At 34.3% G+C, this 23427-nt stretch overlaps 1 protein-coding gene across 4 annotated transcripts in view; it reads right to left on the reverse strand.

Moving 5' to 3' along the window:
• LOC149796582 (nuclear pore complex protein Nup98-Nup96-like) overlaps positions 1 to 23427 on the reverse strand; it is a 142300-nt gene that overhangs the window by 100047 nt on the left and 18826 nt on the right. For 3 of the 4 annotated variants that reach the window (XM_089961300.1, XM_089961299.1, XM_089961297.1), the window contains exons 5-18: positions 22237 to 22368; positions 20360 to 20458; positions 18348 to 18499; positions 16302 to 16446; positions 15175 to 15347; positions 13607 to 13729; positions 11943 to 12111; positions 11360 to 11536; positions 9206 to 9269; positions 8605 to 8716; positions 7994 to 8143; positions 5141 to 5328; positions 3646 to 3777; positions 1927 to 2059 (exon numbers count right to left, since the gene is read on the reverse strand). In XM_089961300.1, the coding sequence (XP_089817426.1) occupies positions 1927 to 2059; positions 3646 to 3777; positions 5141 to 5328; positions 7994 to 8143; positions 8605 to 8716; positions 9206 to 9269; positions 11360 to 11536; positions 11943 to 12111; positions 13607 to 13729; positions 15175 to 15347; positions 16302 to 16446; positions 18348 to 18499; positions 20360 to 20458; positions 22237 to 22368 (1949 nt within the window). The remainder of the gene's footprint in view (positions 1 to 1926; positions 2060 to 3645; positions 3778 to 5140; positions 5329 to 7993; positions 8144 to 8604; positions 8717 to 9205; positions 9270 to 11359; positions 11537 to 11942; positions 12112 to 13606; positions 13730 to 15174; positions 15348 to 16301; positions 16447 to 18347; positions 18500 to 20359; positions 20459 to 22236; positions 22369 to 23427) is intronic. The other variant, XM_089961298.1, reaches the window with a different exon arrangement.

Here is a 23427-nt window from a genome sequence, read left to right on the forward strand (position 1 = left end):
GGTTCAAACTTCAACACAATAATGTCATGGGCCCAATATGTCAATTAAATTTAGTTTAACAACCATTCATGTCAAGCTGAAGAAGCCAGATGTGTAAACAGTTAAGAAAAAATACACATTGCAACAAGCCTTTTAAGGGTGAACGGCTGAACAAGGTTGTAGACTGCACAAAGTACATTTTCATAAGCACAACCTGAAATTAATTTGCGCGAGTTCTCATGCTCCACCCCTTTCCAAGTGTGTGAATTTGTACAGATTTTGCATGAATCATGCAACTCCATGCCCTGGGAGCATTTCTGGGACTTGGCACCCTCTGAGGGAGCCATAAGCAACATACATATTAACAAGTCAAAGTTGGGTCTGAGGAACATCAGATTCAATACTGAGCACAGTTACAACATTCTTTGCTTCTTGCATACGCATAATATGGGTCTACCATTAGGCTGCATGTACCCTGGTAAAGGCTGCTAGATCTATCACCTAAATCAGGAAACTTCAAACAGTTTGAACACAACTGTTTTCCAGTTCCACCCATCATATTTGACACACACATTTTTTCCCCAATTGTTCTTAAATGTTTTCTATACAATGCATCCTTCTTTGGCTTATTTTGTGTTGTTGGAGAGCCATTATCCTAATTTTTGGTTCCTTTGGCTTCTTGGACAAGCAGCCAAAGTTACATAAATGCATAACTCATCATGATTATTAGTCAAGAAAATCAGAATGGAACCAGGTTTCAATGTTCTATTTAGTGGCAAATTCAATTTTATGATTTGAAAACCAGTCACACAATATGCACATATATTTTGCATTAGGTATTTCAAGTCTCACTGAATAAAGCTTCATGAGGACAATTGGAATGTTCTTTTTCCAAGTAATAAGACAATGTCGATTTGAACAATATCAGACTTTAGGCGGTGTGGTTTTGATATGCTTGTGGACTGGTACTCAGATCCACAGGCAAGAACAGCACTGACTTGTATTCTATTCTATACACGATGTCCGAGGGGTTGCAGTGGCTCAGTGGTTAGCATTGTGACAACAAGAGAAAGGGTTTGAATCCTGCAATTAGGCCAACAAGGCCACTGTGGTTTGTTCTTGGGAAAGGCACTTTACTCCAATTGCCTCTTCCCTAAATAAACTACTTGTGTTGCTGTGTTATAAAGCATCAAACCAAACCAAACATGATGTCGTAGTCTGACTGTATACAATAAAGTAAAACACAAGTACACTCTAAGTAACACTGATTGGAACAGACTTTTGCAGACATCCCTGTCAACATTTTATACTCACTGAAGTGAGACTGTGTAGATGAATACTTTTAATTTCCATTTAAGGTTGTTGTTGTTGTGGGGTTTAACGCCATTTTTCAGCACACGATAGGCTATACATGGCGGCCAGTATTAATGGTGGAGGAAGAACCCGGAAAACCCCGGAAAGAACCACTGACCCACGAGAAGCTACTGGCAAGCTTTCTCACATGCCCACATTGGCTGAATCTTAGACTCGAACCGCTGCAGACAGAGGCGAGATGGCAGTGATCCGTTCCATTTAAGGAATGACATATTTAGCTACCAGGTCTTATAGTGAAAGATCAGTCCCAGATCTTGGACCACCTCTACTTTCAGGCCATAAACTTAGTTATGAATACCAAATGCAATAAATCTCATCTTTTTAACAGATTCCTGCAGCAATTTTATAATTTACTATTGAGGTTTTGAGCAAAAAAAAAAAAAAACACACACACACGTAAGCTTATCATATTGTCTGCCAATGACTAAACGAATTTAGTATATTTCTGTTCATTTAGCACAATGATTTTTCCAACATCATGTGCAACCATGCTATGTCATGAGAAAAAGGTAAACTAAACAAAAAACTATATAGACTGAGAAACTGACGATCAAATGTAAAATGGAGACTTACAGGTCTCTCTTCCATGGCATCGCTCTCACTGGCATTACTGTGGGAGAGAACACTTGTATCTTGTAGCTTCATGGATGGCTCTTGTGACATCCGCTTGTTTCTGGCATTCAACAAGTCAATTGTGTCATCCATACTGTAAATAAATAATAGGTTTTTTTCAAGCAAAAAATATTTCAGAAAATTTAACCAAAAAATTTTGCAACACAACATTTAAGTCCTCATTTTAGACAAGAAAAGAAAAATGCAAGTATTATGTTTTATTTGCTTGCCCAGTTAAGGTATTGCAGGTAAGAAAGCAGTCCTGCCTATCAAACTGAGGCATGTCATTAAACAGTCAAGTGTTTACATGTCTGATCACTTCAAAAATCAGCGAGAAAATAATGCATCTTAAATCATTTTATCTAATGAAAATTTAGGACATAATAATGAATCCAAAAAAAACTCCATAATGAAATTGCCATCCATGCATGAGAAGTAGTGATAGTATTTTGAAGATGGTTGCTGTGGTGGCCATATTGGATGTCAGATAAAAACAATTTTCACTTAGCACCAACTGGACATCCTAAGAAATCTTCTGGTAAAAACTTATGGCAATGTTAGCATTAATAGTCCTTTAGTAAAAACCCCAAGTAGAGATGATTATCAATTCAGGATTTGTCATAAGATTTTCAAGATGGCAATATTGGATGCCCAAGCATTGCCATTTTCATCAGGACCAACTAGACCATAGGATGAATGTACATAAAGTTCATGGCACTCCACCAAGAAGTTTAGGAGAAGTAGTGATGAAAAAACTTGTGCTAATGGATGGATGCATGATGAACAGAAAAAGGACAATGACCATCTCACAAGCTCATTGAGATGAAGACAGATTATAGATAAAGAACGGCAGAAGCTCTCAATTATTCGTTTGGGTGGCCAGTTAGATCAGAATATTTGGATACAATGTATTACGACTTTCAAAAATGTTCATGAATGCTTCGACACAAGATATTAACAAATTAACCCCTAGCAACGACTTTGCGGGGCAGGAGGTAGTAGCCTACTGCCGAGCTCTGTAGCGTCATGGTCATGCATGATACACTAAAGTGGGTGGTATTATAGAAAGGTAGACAGATGTAGCTCTACAATGATACCAGATAATCTGGAATATCTAGTTGCACTACAAAATACAGATAGAAAACCCCCTTTTTTGGACCCGACATTTTTTTACCCAAAATTCGCCCGTGGTGGGAATCCAATTTTGTTTCCGGATTTGAGACTTTTTGGTCTTAGATCTAAGGCAAACCGGTATGAACTGCAAACAGACAGATGAGCCTTTGCAAAAAGTAGGATAAGATGGGCATTTGGAATAAAGAGTGGTCTCCATACAAAAATAATGGCTCCGTTTAGCAACAAAAAGAAAAAAACGAAACAAAAGAATCCAACTTTTACCCTTCTGCTCATGCGCAAGTCAAATAGCCAATGAAAAACGATGTTTCTAACACAACTAGGCAGTATGTTATTGAAAGATGACTAGGGATTTGGTGTTTTCTAGTCTATTCAGAAATAGCTTTCAAAATGTGTTTCCTACTCGATTTTCAGGCGAAAATGACAAAAAGCTCCAGGGATAATGTGTTAACACTGCCAGCAACAACAATAATAATGCAGGCAGTGGCAGCACTCTAAAAGTAGTACTTATCTCTTGCTACCTGCAAATGCTGGTATGATGAAACTTACTCTTTGTTTGGAGTGTCACTGATGGGATCAGGCAAATCTTTACTACGGATAATATTTTCTGTATCGAGCCTTTCCTCTTCCACATTCTGCTGTGCAATATGGTCTGGAGTGCCCCTGCTAATGAAGGTAGAGCTGAAACAAATAATAAAACATTCAAATCAAAATACTTTGACAAAAATTCAGATAGAAAATCAGTATTCAAATATTCATTTGTTTACATAGCAAGTTTCACAGCACATTACAAAAGAAACAAAGAAGGTAAAATGTAAACGATCCACTTCAAACATGTTAAATCATCCTGAAAATGAAACTCACAAGGTAATCAGTGCTCTCAACATCACCATTTCTAGTAACCATCATTCAGGTGCTCTACAACAGACAATGTGAAATAAAGCATGTTGCTAAGCATCCCAGGATAGATCAGTGGTCATACAAGGTCAACAATGCCTTATGTATTGTGCAACCGATCCAAATGTAATTGAATTAAATTAACCACAACTCTATGAAATTTTTATTGTGAACAAATAATTGAGACAATTGCTTTGTTTAAAGTTCTTATACTTTACTACACAAGTAACTGAGAGTCAGTGATCTGATTACTGATAGTCCATTTTCAGCACCAAAAGAACATTTTTTGTCACAAAGAGTTTGAAAATAAACATTAAAAAAACCCTACCTTTGATTGATTATTATTCTGAATCCAAATTTTAAAAAAACAAACAACAAAAACCCCAAAATCTCGTTTAAACAGATCTTGAAAACAAGAGTTCAGTGTTAATATGGTTTGGTGAGGGGTTGTCAATCAATACCAAAGTAGACAATTCCGTCTATATCATATACACAAAGGGCAACAGTCTTACCCATTATCACCTCTTGCCACCACCTGGTATCACCTGTTTTTACACTGAACATTGTTCACATAGCAGAGAGGGTTTATAAGTAACGTGATTGGGTAAGTATTTTTGGACAAACCTTGTTTACTAGAAAAATCTGCTTTCTTCTTTAAATACATTTCCTGATCACATTAACAACAGGAGAATAGGTAATAGAAGGAGAGAATGCTGAACATGCAACTTATACCTCCGGTATCTTTCTAGGGAAGAAACATTGGATTCCCAATATGAATGACAACCCATTTTCCTACTTATAACAACAGTCTCATGAACCATGATTGCTCTATCAGATTAAATGATCTTGTCATCAGAATTTCACTGGTGAATGCAGTGAAGCTAAGTTCGCTTACAAAAAAATGTATGATATGGGAGGTCATTAAAACAGTGACATTTTATCTCCCAAAGCCACTGTAAACACAATTGTTTCCCCAGCCCGACAAACTATTTATTCTATCCAAAACTGGTTACACCCAATTAATGTATATTTTACACTTCATCAGGGATGCAAATTTCTTTCATAATAATTATAAATTATTGCATCTGTGTCAGTACTAATTTTTTAATGTATTGTGAGGCATAAAATGCCAGGGTCAAATACTCACTGCTGAATGTTAACTGGTTCCATCTGAGGACTGGATGATTCTTCTGCAATTGATGCAGCACGACTACTGATACTGGAATCATTTTCTCCCGTCTTCTTTATCACAAGCTTCTTCACACTCTTACGAGGTACAAATGTGTCATTGCCAAAACTGAAATCATCATCCTCTAGGCCATCAAACAGTTGAGACTGAAACAAAAAACATTTTACAGTCTCTAAAGGACTCTATATAGTCTCTAAAGGACTCTATACAGTCTCTAAAGGGCTCTATATATCATCGAAAATATTTGCATATTGTCCTGTAATCTATTCCTTCAACAAGATTTAAAACAAATAGGTTCCACATAATGCAATGTCTCCCCAATGGTAAGGGTAAAATGATACACCTCTGCAGTGTATCAATATGATTCATGATACAGTCCACAGTAAGATACATTATCAATTTGATGGTCTTTTCATCTTTACACAAATTGGTTGTATTTTTAGTATGCAGATTACAGACAGACAGACAGATTTACTGTCTGCTTATATGCCATTCTCATCCATGACGAGATTTTTTTAAAAAATTCTTCCAAATATACTTCCTGTCAGGTGCCAGTGATTTGGGTGGGTGGGTGGGTGAGCTTTTAGACCATTTCAGGCTGCTGCATTTGATCAGGTGCAGGGCTCATCTTAGTCACCATGCCCTTTGTTTTGCGTTGGATGAATGCTTTTAAAGCATTTTTATTACCAACTTTATGTCATCATTTTAAATCTGGGAGGCATTACAGCGCTGTCTTCAAAACGGAACAAATAGAGCAACTTTCTGATGCAAGGAAAATTGTATCAAGACATCAAGTTTTATACATGAACTTTCCTTTTTCAAATGTTTTTATTTATTACTTGTCTCATTTTTAATCTTTCATTCTCTCTTTTAAGGGCTCAATCTTTTAAAAGTTCCTTTCTATCTTTGCTCTATCCTTGTACTGTCTGCCCCCAGCTTTTACTATATGCCCCCTAACTTCAAGAAACAACCCTGTTTATATAAAAGTTTGACACGTGTATTCTGGAAAACAAATCATGAATTGGTGGGTATTGCAATCAATCGGCCAATCCAAATCGATCATGTTGATTGAACGTAACCTCATGACTGTAATACACACACAAACAACTCCGTGCTTCAATTCCTCTAAATCCACATAATATTAAAAATATGATCAGTCATGACAAATCTACCTGAATATATGATTGTCATCTTCGAATGTTGTGCAGCTAATTTAATTTAACAATCTTGTATTGTTGTACAAAATATTGCAAACAGGTAACGAGCAATTCGATGTATGAGGGGAAACCTCAAAATGGATATGCTCTACTACAACTTGCTGTGACTCTATGCAGAAAGCAGCGGCACAGCAGTACCTTGGCAATAGCTAACATTAACACAGAAACTTTATTTTGATGTCAACAGGCAAGTAATATTTATTACCTATGCTTTTGCTCTAACAAAGATGTCATTGTTTTGGGCTTAATGCCATTTCTCTATGAAAGATAGGTTATACATGACAGCCAGTAAAAAGGGTGGAGGAATAATCCATGAAAATCTAGTAAGAACCTCAGACCTATCAAAAGGTACTGGTAAGCACACATACCCACATTGGCTGAGCCAGAGACTCGAACCCATGTGGACAGAGAGGCAATGGCAGCAATTGGTAATGGAGAGTGCTTTAGATCACTCATCCTCCCAGGGTCCCAACTGAACTGAATGTTTAATACAAATGTTCAATTGGTTTTTCTGTAGTGCACACCCAGGTGTTTTCACAGGCATCCACACATCAATATTCACACCTGCACTAAAATAAAACCTTCATAAAGCTTGTTTTGTTCTAAATTATAACACTGTAGTTAAAAAATATCAGGCAGTTTAAAAGAGAAAGTATGTCATAAACACAAAATGGCATAAGTCTGTTCTATGCTGGGTAAAGAACTCAATTGATATGGCTTATGAACATGTCTTGGTCTGATTGTTTTGAAGAAACCCTACACTATATTAAATTTCTTTCTGCAGACTTGGAACAAAATAAAAACAGCCATGTACTTGCATGTTCTAGATCAAAAACCTTCGTGAAAAGGGGATGTCTTTTTATTTTTACTGTGTTATCCTAAACGTACATGGTATCCAGGGAAAACCATTTTAAAATCAAATATGCCAGAGTACTATGTTATTGAATAAATTCTTCTGAAAATGATCTAAAATTCTAAATTGCATCAATGTGTCGCATATGATTATGTGTAATTAGAATTTTTAACATAGCTTTTAACAATTTTTCAGTCATACCACTACAATATCTGCAGTGTGGCAGTTTATAGTGATGTCTAGCACTGGGGCATCATGAAGCAGACACGTAGCACGATGTCCCACCCAGTCACATTATCCTGACACCAGGCCGACCAGTCCTAACACTAACCTCTTAACACTGAGCGCCAAGCAAGGTAACTGTTAGTACCATTTTTGTAAGTCTTTGGTATGACTTGGCCTGGGTTCGAACCCACAACCTCCCGCTTCTGAGGCAGACGCTCTAACTCAATGGGTCACTACTCAACGTTAAGAATGTGTTTTCTGGGTCCCATTATGTCATATTTGAACAGACTTAAATAAAAAAAATTTGAAGTATTGAAATTAAGGTGAGCACAAATGATTTCCTTTCTTTAAACCAGCTAATTATCTTATCTTGCTATAAACCATTAATTAAGAAAATAAACATTCACTATGTAATTGTTTTGGTCATATATATATATATATATATATATATATATATATATATATATATATATATATATATATATATATATAAAGAGAATGTTTAATCAAGCATACCTTGCCACCATTGAGGACTCCATGGATGGATTTGGGCTTGATTTTAGCTGTTGGTCTGTTGCTAACTTTGTACTGGCCTGTCTGGGCAAGGGCAGCCTTCTGGGCTGCTGGATTGGTGGGCTTCAGCACATCCTCTAGTTTGGTGTTGGTCTTTAAATGACAAATATAATAATATTTATAACTAATTAATTAAATGAATGAGCACAAATACCAGTCTACATTTCTTTAAATAGTACAAGACAGCATGATTATTGACTTATGCACAACTCACTTGTTCTTACAGCCAGGTGAGCTAAAAGCCTAAGGCAAATGAATTTAAAAAAGATGATTTACTCATTAACACCAACCATCTCACCAATATAAGAACAACTGGATTAGCCAACAATAAACAAACTGGTATTGATGAGGACACTAGAGTCGTGCAAGCCTAAAATTTAGGCCAGAGTGACCTCATGTTGGTATGGTTGAGATACTCTACTTGAGATGAATCCACAAACCAATTTTCTTATGTTAGTGAAATATTGACCTCGATCTCCTTGCTTACATGCTCAGGTTTTTGGCAGATTAACAAGATCAACCTGTATATGACAATAATACCAAAAACAACATACCTGTTTAATGTTCCTGAACAGTGGGGAATCACCATATGGCGAGTGAGCTAAGGCCAGGATTGTTTGTTGTAACTGAACTGTGTTACTGGTTGTTGTAGTGGGGCCAGAAGTTCTGAAATTGACAACATATATTTAATTAGTCATGTGTATCATATACAATTGTTTTGCACTAGCATTTCTATCAGCTATGTGATACCAGCCATCTACATACCAGGTTCATAGTGATGCTAATAATTTCAAGATGTACTAATTTGAGTATTCTGAGCACTAAGACATGGAAATATTCATTAAAAAAAATGGAGAATAAAAATAAATATTCTAGTAAAACGGAGAACAAAAATAAATATTCAAATAAAATGGAGATCAAAAATAAATATTCAAATAAAATGGAGATCAAAAATAAATATTCAAATAAAAACTCTGACAGTTTTAAATTCATAGGACAGACTAATCTGCATAATATAGTGTCTCATGCAATACAACTTCAATCTTGCAAATTGACATTATAAATAGTTTTACTGTCACTTTCTTTGTCAGATTCCATTATCTTAAACTTTTATTTATTAGAGATAGTAAATAAAACCAAAAACCTCAAACTTACTGTCCGAGTGTACTTGTGATTCCACCCAAATTGAAGTTAGGAGCAACGAATGCACTTCCGAATGCTGTAATATACAGGACAAGCATAAATATTAACATGCTTTGCATGTATTTATGTAAGCAAACACATACCTATTTAACATAAATCCTAAATAAAATACTATTTAGCAAATAATTCATTTCATTGATAACTGGTTATTTTCAACAATTGATCAGCAAATCAATCATGATTTTATGAATTATTAATAAACATTAATTGTATTATTTAATAATTTTTCACAGCCTCTAATTTACAAAGAGTTTTGATTTCTTATCAAGATTTTCCAAACGTCTGTACACCGTATTCAAATGGAAATTATATATCTGTAGGAAACAATATCATAAAAATCCCATGGACATTTTACTCAAATTATTAGATATATTCAACAAAGATGTCTTACAAACTGAATCCTGTCATAATAAGAGGTTAAAGACATACAGGAAATGAAACAGTTGCAAGCTGAGTGAGGCATGGCATGCACATTATGATAGTTGTTAGTTGTTTAATTAGACTAACTGAAAGATAGGGCAAAAGGTCGAATTTCTAATCATTTCAATTAAATGGCAACTTTTCAGCAATTGTAAAATGTGTAATTTTTTGGTAAATGCTGAAGCCTTAGTTTTAGGTTAGTTCCTTGTAGGATATGTGGATAACCCAACATCACAAGCATGACAGTGAATAAAACTGCTATCCCTTCCTTGTTTGAGTGTTGAAAGTGAGACCTCCATATTCCAAATGGCTCACTTTAGGTACCACTTCCGATAATTTACAGGATCCTATAGAAGGCCCAGGGGTAAAGGGTTCAAAGAAGACATAAGTTTTAAAAAAGTGATATCCCATCAGCAAGAGGTTGTTCAAGGCAATAATTACTTTTGATCTTGGGAAAAAAACCTAATAAGAGTCTTAAAATCTTGTATTGTGTTCCATTAGGTTTATAATATGATAAAATGACAGTGAAATGGAGTAAGCCATTTATATAAACTGGCTCCAGTGACTGACTCCACAAAGGACTATACTGAATTACAGCTGTTTTAAGTCACTTTCATAATCACTATATTAGATTTATATTTTATTTTTTTACATGTTGAATGCCATGGAACAATGTTGAAAATTGATTTAAGTTGTGAGAATTTTCAAACATTATATTTTATCTGTAAACTACTCAGACATCTTTTGTTACACTTTCTGCATTAAGATGGCAATATTTAGATTTGCTGAACACAAAGTACATCTTTAAAAAAACATCCTCAGAGCAATGAAGATCTCTGCTGGTGCCTCTCCAAAAACTCAAGCTACATACACAAGGTTAGTAAATAAAGGAAAGAAATTTCAAACGATTGGCATTTGTAAAGAATAGCACTAGGAATGTAAGATGCAAGGAGAAACTGCATTTCAATTTCTTCAAATGCAGTGGTTCTTCAATCAAAGGTGGCCATTATGTGACAAAAAAACGCCAACTCTATCAACAATTTTTTAAAAATATTTTGGCATTTAGAAAATCTTACTCCATGATATATTTAACATGTTTCTATGTAACATATATAATCCATCAACTCAAGTAAAACCTTGATCCAAGTTATAACAGAAGCATAATTTATCAAAATTGTTTTTGTGATGAAAGTGTGCAAACAGTTCTAATTTATTCTGTAATTACCACAAACCTCATTTTCAGCCTGCCTTATGTAGCTTGAAAGTAATAAAAAAACTAACAGTCCGCTACATATACCCGCCCCCCTTATCAAGTTGATGCCAGGATGCAGATAGAGACACTGACAGAAGGATGAACATGCACACAGACAACAAAGTTCCCACTACATCAAACTTTTCTCAGTTTGGCACAGCAAAATATAAAACAGTCTGATGATGTATTAAATCGGACTGTCATGACATTTACCAATATTTTCTTTTTCTCAAGAACAGGGTAATATTGTGCGATATCCTAACCCCTTTTACACCTATTGGATTCTGGAGAAAGCTATACACTCCCACAGGGCAACAGTCTCTACACAAGAGCGAATACTTTGAAAGCACAACCAAAACACTGCACTGTCAGACATTCAGAAGCCCACATAGACCTAACCAAAAGGTAGTTCAAAAATTCAAATCAAACCACACCTGTATTACCAGTTGTGGTGCCCAGATTTCCAAAGGCTGATTTGCTCTGCGTGTTTCCAAACATATTAGCTCCTGTATTCAGCCCAGTGCCAAATCCAAATGATGGTGCTGATGTGGTGGTGTTAAAACCGAATGTACCTGGCTTGGAAGTGTTAAACAGGCCACCTCCACTTGTACCTGAAAAGGACGATATTTAAGTTATTCACGTATCATCAGCCTATGCTATTAAATATAAAATCAATTCTCCAACCAAAACAACACGGAAAACAAATTTACTATCTTTTTCCATACATAACTCTCTTACCTTAGTGTTGGAAACTGTTACTTCCTAAACAAGAAATCAATATGCATGTGACTGCTGCACAAATTTAAAATACCTTATTTAAAATACCTTATTTAACGTTTTAAAAGATTAAATACGTGATTGTAATTGGTGGCACACCAATCATGCAGCTGACCTGAAGGATTGTAAATGAACATGCAAATACTCAATATCATTTTTATTCTTGTTTGATGATCAGAAATCTGAAAACTAGAGAGAAGAAAACATTAAAAGAGTAAAATTAAAGTAAATAATCTTTACCAAATCCACTTGTCGCAGTAGATGCAGTATTGAAGCCTGTGAATGTGTTATTGGGCAATGGCTTGGCAAAGAGATTGGATGATCCTTGACTGCTGCCTGCACTGAAGCTGAACCCTGTTGATCCAGCTGTGGAAGTTCCAAAGAGCGGTTTTTGTGCAAACAAACCAGTCTGATTGAGAAGGAAATATTAATTTCAATAAATGAATGAGTAATGGCACTGAATATTATGAAATACCATAATATATGCAATGCATGTGATAAAATGCTCCCAAACATGTTTCTGGCTACTTTAACATAGCAGCACTAGCAACTGTCAAACTCTATTTTAACTTGCTTCCAAAGATTGAAGAATTTCAAGTGTGGCAAAGTTTTTAGAAATAGGACTTTGCAAAGAATTTATAAACTTGGGACATGTTTTTACAATAAATATGTTCTCATTTCAGCAAAATTAGCATTAACAAAACTGGATGGAAAATACATTCTCCAGAATGTAAAGAGTTCAGTCAATAGATACAAAATCACCTCATTTGGATCTGACTCATCATCAAATCCACGATAATGCACAAAGTCTGGTCATGTAAGCATTTTGCATTAACAACATGGGCAGTGGCTTGAATCACTTTAGTAACCTTGAACTTGACACAAGGCTTACACATAAACATGTACATCATACATAATAGATAATAATAAATTAATAGATAATAATAAATAAATAGATAGACCATTAAAGCTGCTGTATTGGTACTGCATAGTTGTTACAAGGAAACATTCTTACTGGAGCAAAAGCAACATTAGAAAACAAATAACACAACTACTTGCACACAAATACCTATAACTGTGTGAAGAAATTCTGAACCTTAATTACACCCGTGCACATAACTTATGCTAGCATGCAATTGTTCACTTAGCCTAACATTTAATTCTCAATAATCAATGTCACAGGTACCTACATTGCTTCACTTTATAGAGATAGATGTATTTAAAAGCAAAATAACTGATATCTCTATCTATACTGAATATCAAACTCACCCAAAACTTCTTAAGCATCTTGATGATTTAAATACATTTACCAAAATTATAAAAATAATTAAGTAAAAATACTGACTACTGAGTGCAAGCTCATCCAGTCACCTCTCAACAGAATAACAGAAATCATCTATGATCCTAATGATATAAGCATCTATTCCAAATCTTAAAAATCAGTATAAAAAATAAGGCCTCCAGACTGATAAAATGGTATCAGAAACAAGGCCTCTGGAGTGATAAAATGGTATCAGAAATAAGGCCTCCAGAGTGATAAAATGGTATCAGAAATAAGGCCTCCAGAGTGATAAAATGGTATCAGAAATAAGGCCTCCAGAGTGATAAAATGGTATCAGAAATAAGGCCTCCAGAGTGATAAAATGGTATCAGAAATAAGGCCTCCAGAGTGATAAAATGGTATCAGAAATAAGGCCTTCAGAGTGATAAAATGGTATCAGAAATAAGGCCTCCAGAGTGAAAACAAGCTGAGCCAATATGATGCAAGAATATCAATAATATGCATCAACCTTCAGTAATACTGACCTTAAACTTACTATAAGGTCCACACCTGCACATGTAAAAAATATAAAAACATACCATTCTAGCCACTGTACTTGTATTGCATGTTAGTAATTACTTACACTCTGCTGCTGCGAAGTTCCAAATGCAGTAGGCTGAAATGAAGTGCTGCCAAAAGAGGTACCTGTACCTGCTGCAAACAGGCTGGACTGGGTAGTGACTGGATTTGCTCCAAAAAGTCCTCCCTGTAATACAAAATTGTGGACTACAATCAGATATGTTGTAACAAAGCTTACTGAAAAAGGTCACATTTTGTCTTAACTTATCTAGGTTACAATTTATAACTAAACCATCCAGCAAGGAAATTTTTGAAAGACCTATATGTACACGATATGCATGAAACTTGCATGTCAACAACATCCTTCTTGTATCAAGGTATACTGTAGAAATGAAATGTGTAAATGTAAATTCATACATGTATTCAAACTAGTGTGGGAAGAGTGTTTTGAGCACTAAGTTGCCCGATTGTTTCATAATCCTGGTGTCTCTCCTCTTCTTTTTATGCCATCTACACACGCACACACACACACATATATATATATACTCACACACACACATACATACACACACACAGAGGTAACTAAAACATGCAGATATTTATGCTTCACATTTATCTTATTCTTAATATGACTGTTTTTTATTGTGGTCTGAATAAAACAGATAACATATAGGTTTATGTTCACATGAAAAGCGTGGTTACATAGACTTTACAACATAAGGGATAGTCAAATATCATTTGTGGATTTGTTTGCCAGGGCTTGGATTTTTTTGTTTGTTTCCAACACTGAAATGAATTGGATGCTTTCAAACAGAAAAAAAATAGCCAACAAATGGCTTCATGCTAGAACCTTTCTGTTATGTTTAGTCAAATTCTATTCAGTGGATTTGGAGACAAGGTCACTTGAAGTTCTTTTTCATTTATCTACAGTAACAGTGACATATCTGACGGCAACTGGAATCATTTGTACAAAGTTGAGACAATCCATACAAGGATCTTTCTATCCACCATGATCAAGTTCTGGAGAAGTCATTTAAAGGTTTTTGACTCTTTTTATCTGATGGTGAATTGGCATCATTTGGGCAAAACTAAAGGTCTTCCTGCCTGGATGCTTTCTGTCTTTTATGGTTAACTTCTATAGAAGAGTTTAGAAGAAGTTGTTTTGAAGATTTTTCTGAAATTTTTTGAAACACTGGCTTTCCTATTTTTAGTAGTGGCATATATATCTGAACAAAGATCAGCATCATTTGTACAAGCTTGAATGATCTACCTGCCTGGATGTTTTCAGTCAAATTTTAAATTCTTTTAAGCAGTTTTGAAGGAAAAAGTCACTGAAATGATTGTTACTAGGTTTAGTGATGGTGGCCATATCTGATAGCACAATGATTTTGTTTACACACATCTGAAAGCATTTCATGTCAACACTCTACTATATTGGGTCAAATTAATGCTCTCTGATAAGTTAAAAATTGCAATTATTGATGGATGCTGAGCTATGTCATAAACTCACTTGACCGTACAGTCAGGTAGATTAAAAGTTGTGTTCCACCCAACCAGTTAATTTTAATGGACAGCCTTCACATTATGCCATGGAGTAAGAAGAAAGAGACAAACAGAATGTTAAATCATTACCGGTTTCTGTTGCTGTCCAAACAAAGATGTCCCAGTGCTAGTGTTTGTTCCAAATCCTAATCCAGTATTGGCAGCTGTGGTTGTCCCAAATGCAGTTTTGTTTTGCTGACCAAACAGACCTGTAGACTGCTGCTGACCAAAGAGTGAAGTCCCAGTGGAGGTGCCAAATCCAACTAAAGTGATAAAAAATGTGATTATTGGTATTATTATCTGTTTGGTAATTGCAAAATAATAATTCAAGATTTAAATGCAACTGAAAAGCTCAAATTTTATAACTAAATATGAAATATTCCACTGTTAGTATTACAGGAATAGTTTCAATACTTTATATAAAGCTAATTTAATCTGCATATTTAAAAGTGGAAACTTCCCTATCATGGTTAATTAAATTTTATTTAAAAACACCATTTGTGCAATGACTGCAACTTTTACATAGATACAGAACCTGAATACCACTTTGTGGTTAAATGTCCAATGTACAAAACCTTAAGAATGTTTACAATCAAGCTAAATATTAAAATTTTCTGCAACGATTCCGTAATAATTATAACATCTCGCATAATTTAGCTATATTCAAGATAAAATTACTGAACTTCAGGGATCAATGACAAAATAAGAAGATCAAAATATATATGTAATAGATTTAAAAGTATTAACAAAATAATGTAATTTGGCTTGTGGCCAATATTACAAGAACAAATGTTATTATTAATAAATCATGATTCAAAGTTTGCAAGTTTTATTATACATATATCAAAGTTGAAAACAGGAAATAAAATCATAAAATTAAATAGCTATATAAAACTTATGGTATCTAAATTTAGTTGTTTTTTTTCCAAATCTTTTTCTGGGAATAAAAATTTGTTTTTTGAGTTTTCCTGAAAATGTTTTTCTTTTTTAAAGATTCAAAAATGCATCATTTATTAACTTTTCATGCTGATTTAAAGAACATGGGGAAAACATATTGGTAGTTTCCACTAAACCAGAAAAGTTGTTCTTGACATCAACATATTTATTCACTATATCTACATCATTAATTTACTGTGATGTTTTGCTCAGCATACATTGGCTAAATACATGAAACCAAGAAACCATTGTGATCAATTAACTTTTGCCATTTAATATACCTGATGCCCCAAAGCCAGTGCCACTACCCACACCACCAAAGTTGAAACCTGTTGTCTGTGTTGCCGGGGTAGTTCCAAACAGAGAACCACCTGCTTGCTGTTGCTTGCCCTTTCGATTTGCTGCATAGTCTTCCAGTCTCAATTCCTACAGAAAAACAATTTTCTCCTTTAAATTTTGTGATGACCTAATTAGTATATTCATAATATCGCCATCATATGCCTCCATCCTTTAGTTGCTGATTTATCATGTATCTATTCGGCTATTAACCTTTGCATGACATTTTTTATAACCCTAATGAAACCATACAATTGTACAAATTGCAAAGCTAAGCTAATACAAATTTTCATTAGTTGATACTGTGGTAAACCAACACTACGATAGAAATATCACACTTGTGTCTGTATGTCAGCAGTGTTTCTGTTCATCAGTGATCAAATACAGACCAATGTGTAGAACTGTACTAGAGTATTCATATTTGAATCAAGATTTGGGTATAGCTTAGAATATACTTTTTAAAACATATCATGCACTTTTATATAACAGTATTTTCCGTAAATTGGAAATGCATATTATAAATTGAAAAAATGAACTGACTAAAATGGCTCACACTTTGCCTAAGAAACTCCAAGCAAACATTTCAACAGTGGACTCAAACTGTGCATGTAATTAAAAAAAAATAATGCTAAAAGTTTGTCACAAAAGTGGTGGTGGTGGGTTAACATCATTGTCAAGGACTAGGCAACTTTATCATTTCTTCACAAAAAAAGACCACATTCTGATGATATATATGTATTAGTGTTAAGGCATGTCAGCACAATAATGGCTATATGGTACCAATTAAAAGTAAAGGTCTGCAAATCTAATGATAGACATTAAACATACAAACATAATGTAAATTAATCATAAAATCCATGAAAACTGTTACTCAACAAAATAAATGAATTCACACTATTCTAAAAAATCGTTCATGCAAAAGTCAATTTTGATGGCATTCAGTTTTCAGGTGAATTGTTAAATGGTAATAATTTCTGATCAAAGAAATGAGACTACTGATAGATTGGAGAGGTGAAAAGGCCAAAAGAGCTAATTACATTAAAGTGTATTTTATTACTTTTCTTTGTAACCTAGTGTATATAAAGAAATAAACCCTTCTGGTAAAAAAAGTGCCAACATCGGAATAACAGTATATACTCATTTTTATTAGTATTTTGACATCAAAAAAAACTATTCAACACACTACCAAGTAACACTTGGTGAGGTCATATAACTAGTGGATCCCAAGGGAAAGGGACACTGTGCCCCTACCTTCAGGGGACACAATATTTTACAAGTCTTAAGTTACTGCAATGAAATGTTTGAAGATGTGCTCAAGTAACTCATGGAAAAAAAATGTTTTCATATCTGGTTAATTTGAAATAAGCTACACCATAGAATTTTGGATTCCAGATCTTGCTCTCATATAACTCCTTATCTACCATTATTTATTTTAATAAATACCTTTATTTTCTGAATTACTGTTAATTCCAAACTAACAAATCATTAATTAATGATAAATTGTGTATTTGCATAAATTTTTCTCTCTTTTTTGTCATTACTTCAACCTAAAAAAAGATATCTTCCTCATGGCAGGGGTCACTTTAACCTCAAAAATATGTCACAATAATGGCAATCAAATACTTTACATTGCAGCTCGGCCAACAAACCTTGAATGTTTTCACTGGCAGATACATTGTTTTATAATAGATATTCATTACTAGTGCCAACACAGGCATGGCTGGACATCCACTAATTAAAAGTCGTAGTGGATCTAGGAGTCAAAATTGTGGGAAAACCATAAGCTGAAAAGATGTTAATTTTAGCACATCAGCTCACCAATCTTTTGGCATACAGTAACAAAGATCTGAAATTTTAGTTAAACAAAACTCCTAATTTGGAACTTACAAGACTTTCATATATTTTCAAAACAACTGAATGATGATGCTAACACGACTAGTAGAACTCACCGTCTTGTGCATTAAGACTTGGCAAAAACAGACTGTACTTACTTCTATACTTTTATTCTCATATTCTTTCATAGCCGTGATACACTGGTGTTTGGTGTTAATATTGGTGGTAACTCCATTCTTGACAATTGTGTCCTGTCCATTGGGTGGATTGAATTTCACTGTTGTGCCACTTGTAGCAGTTGTTGCAAAACCTGGAAAGAAAGAAAGATATATTTTTTTCTACCCATGCAGCTAAAAAAAAAAAAGAAAAAAACATCTAAATCTGATTTTTCTCTCTCTCTCTCATATCTTCAGAATTTCTGTTTACATAATTTAAGTTCAAATGACTTGATTCTCAGAAAATCTAACATGAAAACAAGGCTGGCTCTCAATATATAAAGTAGCCATTTTGTATGTTCCATAGTGGATGTTATTTAAAACAAAATTCTTACACAGCGATTGAATGTTATCAGGGTAAACAAATTAATGGAAGGAATTGTATGATTTGATCACTAATGTGAGGTTAAAAGTCTGCAGAACAATTTGGTCAAGATTGTTGGGGGAAGGAGAAGCATGTTCAAGCTCAACACAAAAGAAAAAAAGAAAGATTCATCCAATCTGTATTAACATATTTTAACGCATTAGCAAACCAATTATCAGAAGTCCAAGATGACAGCAAGACACCCAAAAGGGCCTGACATTGCTCAGCTGGAATACACTTGTCAAATGGCAAATGTAGAACAACTCGAAAAACACCCAGATCAGGATAATTTCCAACTGTTTAGTAGAAACTGATGGAATCTGATATATTCTTCAATTGTTCCAACTTTGAGTATCTTCGGATTGACTTGACAGAGCAATGCATCTTTTCTATTAATGTTAAAGGTGTTGTTGGTAGGACTTACCCTATCACAAGGGTGTTACACACAGAACATCATTCAGTGATAGATTTTTTTATAACAACTGCCAAACTTAATGGGAAATAAGCATCAGTTCTAGTTTTTCCACACTGTTGCTATGGAAGCCATCCCAGAAAAAATGTTAATAAATCATGTCCCAACAAAGATTCATATTAAGTTTGATCATAACCAGGTAGGTACTTCTGAAAAAGTTGACAAAAAATATATTTTGTAGGTTTTTTTATGAAAGCTGCATCTCTGCTATGGGTAACCATACTAGACACAATTTTTACAGCATGTTCTAAATAATATTCCTATGAAATATGTTCAAAATTAGCTAAGCTGTACCAGAGAAAAAAGTACTAAAAAAAAAAACAATTTCCCACCAAGCTAAGAGAAGAGACTGAAATGTGACTTTTCTGACTTTCTGTCTTTAAATGACCAGTCTAATGTATGACCTGTGCAATAAATCTCAGCTAATGGTACAGAAACAGAAAATTTTGAAAACTGGAGACAAATACAGAATATTAAAATAACAATCAGTTGACCTACCATAAATGCATATAGGGCTAAGATTTTATTAATATAAAATACTATCAGAAGAAAATCAGAAGAAAATGAAGCTTAAGTCCCTTCATCAGTGAATGTGAGACGAAACCAAAATGATCTATAGAACTCCAAAGAATTTTAATGGTTGGCCCAAGACTGAAGCAGATGATGACTACCAACAGCTGTTTATACTAAGTACACTATTAAATTAACTCTATGCATACCATAATTACTCTTTAATTTGCAGTAGCAAATCCTTCACTCAATCAATTTCGCTCTCAAACTGTCAAGAACGTCACTCTATAGTCATTAGTTTTTGATCAGTACTTAATGCGTTGCTATGGAAATCAAAGAGTTATCAGGAGAACACCAAAAATATAATTTTGGCAGAGCATGTCCTGAAGAGGATTACCACCAAGTGTAATCTAAGTTGACCCTGCAGTTTTTGTCAAGAAATTAGAAAATGTTGACAGATCACAATGAATGACAGACCAACATATGCCAGATGCCAAGTTATACCACAAATTCACTTGGCCTTAAGACATGCCCTATGCACTCTTCACACGACACTAAGTGTTATCTATAATGTAGCTATGCATTATTTGAGTAATTGTTATCGCCAACCTATATTTCCTGTTGGCTGGCCAAACAATGAGCTTCCTGAACTCTGGGCTCCAAATAAGGCACCCCCTGTAGATGCTGCATTACCTGTTGCAGCAAAACCTGTTAAAGAAAAGAGGAAAAACAGTATTACTCATGTCATAGAAATGAAAATCCTTTAACCCTATGTCTTTTGGTCACATAAGAGCACACTTTCTCCAAAATAATTTTTCAAAGGTTATAACAAACTGTCTGAAGTATGTAATTTGAGACAAGAAACATATGACTATAAATTCAATATGGTTTTCTTCCATACATGATTTCTTTTATACTGTATTTATTAGTCACTTTTTCTTTCACTGTATATCAAGTTGCAACTGCCAAATCCACCATGTTTTCTTTGTCTTCCTAATATAATAATTATCTCAAAATCATATATATTACCTACATATCTACAATCTTAGTTTACATTATTAGACAAATGATTTTAATGAAATATTTACCTCTAACATATTTTCTTTAAAAATATGGAAGAGATTCTAGTCACCAAATAGAGGGAACAAACCAGTAGTAAATCGTTATGCCAACACAGGCTCAATGACAAATGCATTCGAAAGAAACCTCATGTCTCACCTGTATCTACATGCTGATACACAGTATTGGATTTTAAAAAGACTTTAACCAGGGACAGAAACAGCCTCCTCCCAAAAAAAACCTTAAAATTTTCCAAGCATCTCCAGTGCAGAATTTCACAAGTAACCGAAAACATGTACAACACATTCAAATCATCAAAACATGTAATAAAAGATTAACTATTATTGTCATTTGTTAACTTGAATATTCTTTCATTCTTTTGACAAGTCACTTGTGAAGAACTGTTGATACCCATTTCTTTCAGTGTGCCTGCTGTGAGGTAAAAAAAATATGCACGTTTCCTATTGCACTGGTTTTAAAATAAGGGTAGGTAGTTTTCTTGAAATAATATTATAATGATTAGTATATACATAATGTACTAAACACTTCAAGTACTGGACTAAACCAGCTCAATTAAATGCACATATCAGGTTTGGATTTTTTGGGGTGCATTTTCTTTCATCCCGTGGAGAAATAAGTGCTAGAGTTACAACAAAAAACTGGGATGGTTGACTGACCGGAAATATTTTCTTTTGGCCTGAGGCAGTCACTGCCATTTTAAAAGATGAAAGTGACTGAAAAACTGCTGAAAACTTCTGCATATTTAAACATGCTCTTCCCTGTCTGTGCTTGTTCATTTTAACATAGTTAGGGAGAACTTTTTTGCCAGTTGATCCAGAAACAATTTTGTCTTGGCAGCCCATGCACCAGTCAAGTAAAGGTTCCCCCAATTTCCGAAAACATTATTGTGATCTTTTTCTTCTATCCAACTCCATCTGAACAGATTTTTTTTTTTTTACTGACTGGTCAAAGTTAGTTGTATCTATACATTTTCCTCTTTCAACAAATTTCAATTTTTTTAGAAGTCATGGAAAGATTTGAGTGTATGAGACATAACTTGAAACTGTATAATGAAACAATGAACAATTCCTGCCTTGACAATTAACTTCCGGTATACAGTGTCTTGGGTTTTTGCTACCTTCTTTCCTACTTGAATTACATCCAGGAATAAATATTCTGATTTAAAAAAAAAAACAGAAAAAAGTCAACCCATAAAAGGAAAATTAGTTTGCATTAAAAAACCTGATTTTCGACAACAACCAGAAAATTTCCATCTTTTGTTTAACATTGTTGACTCTGTCACCAACACCAATGAAAAATAGGTACCTATGTTTCACCATGATAATGCTGACAGGATGATCATGTTCTGTACAGCTTAATCATGATGGCTATAATGATTCTGATATGTGCCATTAAACTGCACTTACCACTAAATCCAGGAGTCTTTGCACCAAATGCAGTGTTGCTTACAGGTGTTGCAAACAGCCCTGCTGCTGTCGATTGGTTATTCTGACCGAACAGGCCACCTGATGCACTGGGAGTTGAGCTTGAGCCAAATGCTGAAAACAATATCTTCACTATTGAGTATGAATTATAAAATATATTTGTAATTTAGTCAATTTTGCCTCAGTTTGAACATAATATTGTTGCTATTGATATTTCATCCGGAAATTAAACACTTTTCAACAAATTTAAAAAAAAACTTCTATGAACCATAATTAACTGCATTTAAATATATAAGAAATGTTGACTACTGTGTGAAGAGTCCACAAAGTTTCACATGTAAGTATTTCATCCTTAGACATGAACTATTTTTTTTAATTAAACCTACCTAAGCCAGTGTGAAGATACTTTACCTGAACTGGCCTGGGGATGTGTGTGGAAGGGTGCCAAGTGTGCAGTCATCTCACCTATATCAATCTTTTAAGTTAGCAGTCTTATTTGCTGGAGTTTCTGACTGATTTTTGTTCATGTTTAAGCAAATATTATAAATTCATTCCAACTGCTGATGCTTCACTATCTTTGTTCCTTTACTATTGACACGGGACTCCAAAGTTCACCCATTAGTTCAGTTTCCTTTGGACAAACAAAACACATAGCTCTTTGTTTACTGCATGGCCACCTTAGCTGGCTTACATATACATAGTGCTTGAAACAAACATGTTTTAAAATACAATTCCCACTGACGAGTACTTGAATGGCATTTTTTATCAGCCAAGTCAAAACACAGATCAAGGTAGCATCCATTCATTTAAACATCACTAGGTGGTAACAATTCCAAACGAGGCTGCATATTAATAAGCACATTCAAGCAGTCTAACTTCCAACTTGGAAGTATAATTTCCAGGATAAATGAGTTTCTGGCTTTATCTGTGGTATTAAAATTGTTTTTTGTTTTTTATCACTAACTTATAGTTTTCCAATGAAATATGTTTCAAAATAGAACTTTCAAGGAATACAGAGCATTTTCAAGAACTTGGCCAGTATTTCTTTGACCAAATCTCAAATTTCAATCACTTTTCAAGGTATCCACCAAATTTCCCATTACTTTTCAAGGTAACTACCAAAATTCAAGCACTTTTCTAAATAACCAGCAAAATTCAAATACTTTTCAAGCT

The sequence above is a fragment of the Sinohyriopsis cumingii genome, chromosome 6 (genome assembly GCF_028554795.1).
Source record: "Sinohyriopsis cumingii isolate HCF-2022 chromosome 6, ASM2855479v2, whole genome shotgun sequence".
Taxonomy (NCBI): Eukaryota; Metazoa; Mollusca; class Bivalvia; order Unionida; family Unionidae; genus Sinohyriopsis; species Sinohyriopsis cumingii.